The sequence below is a fragment of the Crocodylus porosus genome, unplaced genomic scaffold (assembly GCF_001723895.1).
Source record: "Crocodylus porosus isolate Cpor-Errol unplaced genomic scaffold, CroPor_comp1, whole genome shotgun sequence".
NCBI lineage: Eukaryota > Metazoa > Chordata > Crocodylia > Crocodylidae > Crocodylus > Crocodylus porosus.
In genome coordinates, this window is record NW_017728907.1 from 53,361,350 (window position 1) to 53,362,913 (window position 1,564).

The 1,564-nt window shown below is 48.7% G+C and overlaps 1 protein-coding gene across 2 annotated transcripts in view; it reads left to right on the forward strand.

Moving 5' to 3' along the window:
• Positions 1 to 1,564, forward strand: part of LOC109307480 (protein zyg-11 homolog B-like) — a 19,370-nt gene continuing 17,806 nt past the window's right edge. Inside the window, exons 1-2 of one of the 2 annotated variants that reach the window (XM_019531440.1) lie at positions 1 to 54; positions 1,037 to 1,202. Coding sequence is in view for 1 of the 2 variants with exons in the window: in XM_019531439.1 (XP_019386984.1) it covers positions 1,190 to 1,202 (13 nt within the window). In the remaining variant the exon portion in view is untranslated. The remainder of the gene's footprint in view (positions 55 to 1,036; positions 1,203 to 1,564) is intronic. The other variant, XM_019531439.1, reaches the window with a different exon arrangement.

The following is a 1,564-nucleotide window of genomic DNA, read 5'->3' on the forward strand; positions in this document are numbered from 1 at the left end:
CAGAGCCGACAGCGCGCGCCGCCGCCCATCTGCAGCGACTGTCCCGCCGTCCAGGTGTGCGGGGTGCGGGCCGGGCAGCTGCCGCCTACCGTAATATCTCTCATAGACGCGCGTCCCGCCCGGAGGGATCCTCCCTCCTTTTGGAGGCTCTTGATGTTCTTGCCAGCGCTCCTTAGAGTCATTTGGCTGCCTGCCAGCTGCTCCTGGCCTCTCCCCGCCAATTTCACAGGAGTTTTTAATGATTTTTTTAAATCCTAGCTCTGCCTATGGAGCCCCATTGCCAGCAGCGTTTAGGGTTTCAGCTTTTGTTAAGCAGGAAGGGGCAGCGGGTGTGTCAGCTGAGGGTTTGGTTCGCTCCACGCTGTACGCAAGCATAGCTGGAAGAGAGAGATTGCTCCACGTCTGCCTTCCCCAAACAAGGCATGTGGTATATTTGGGGATGTACAGGAGAAAATGTGGTGACGTCTGCTTTTCATCAGGCATCCTGATGTTTTTCTCATAAAATGTTGGGCAAGTTTGTTGGGAATGTGGCTACCTTCAGTCAGCCTCTTTCTTTCGCCTTTCTCTTTCTTGTGCGATTTCGCATGCTGACGTTAAACTGAGCTAACTAACTTTAACTGTGGTGTTTAGAGCTGGAGCTTGGTGCTGTACACCTGAGATTTAAAATGGGCACAGTGAGGAGAATCATTGACCTGTATTAATACAAATGGGCACCTCCATAATCATAAGCTGTCTTCGGAAGAGGCTTTTGGCCATGCAGCAAAATAATTTTCGATCTGTTTCTTAAAATAGTTGTTGATTTTACTTGCCATGAACATCTTGCAGGTTTAGTTGCCTGTAACCGGAGGCCTGCCTGGGTAGGGTTCTGTCTCAAAAACATCTATATTGCTGTCTGGTGGCTGTTTTTCCCCCTATGTCAAGGTATTGGTGAGGCTGGGATGAATTGTTTTAATCTCATTGAATTATCCTGCGTTCTGGTTCACTGTAGCTCTCTAATATCTTGCTAATACATGAATGTTTTATTTCCTAATAACAGGCTGAAGCATCTCCATACTCTTTACTTGACATCTGTCTGAGTGCTCTGACTGCTGACTTGGAGAAGTTTTGTACAGAAAGACGAGATGGGACACTCTGCTTGAAAGAGTCTGAAAGGCTCCCTCAAGAAGTAGCTGATCGATTATTGCAGACCATGGCATGTCATGGTAAGATGGTTGTTTAGGCCCAGCAGTTGTAGATCTGGTGGCAAATCTGATGTTGGTATTTAAGTTGTTGCACTGTCACAACTAAGACTCCCTGGTATTAATTTAGAGGTGCACTGATATGTCAGTCCTATTTTGGATTGGCACCAATGTAAGGAATCGGCAGTTGGCTTTTTTTGGTTGATATGGCTGATAATGCCACCGAAAAATGCTGCATGTATGAGCGCAGCCACAGCGCAGCACACAGGTGGCCAGGAGCGCAGCCTGGCATTGTGGAGAGCAGCCAGGTCCAGCTGGTAAGTCTGTTGTTGGGGGGCAGACTGAGGTCCCTGTGGTGAGTGGGACGCGGCAGAGGCAAGGGCAGG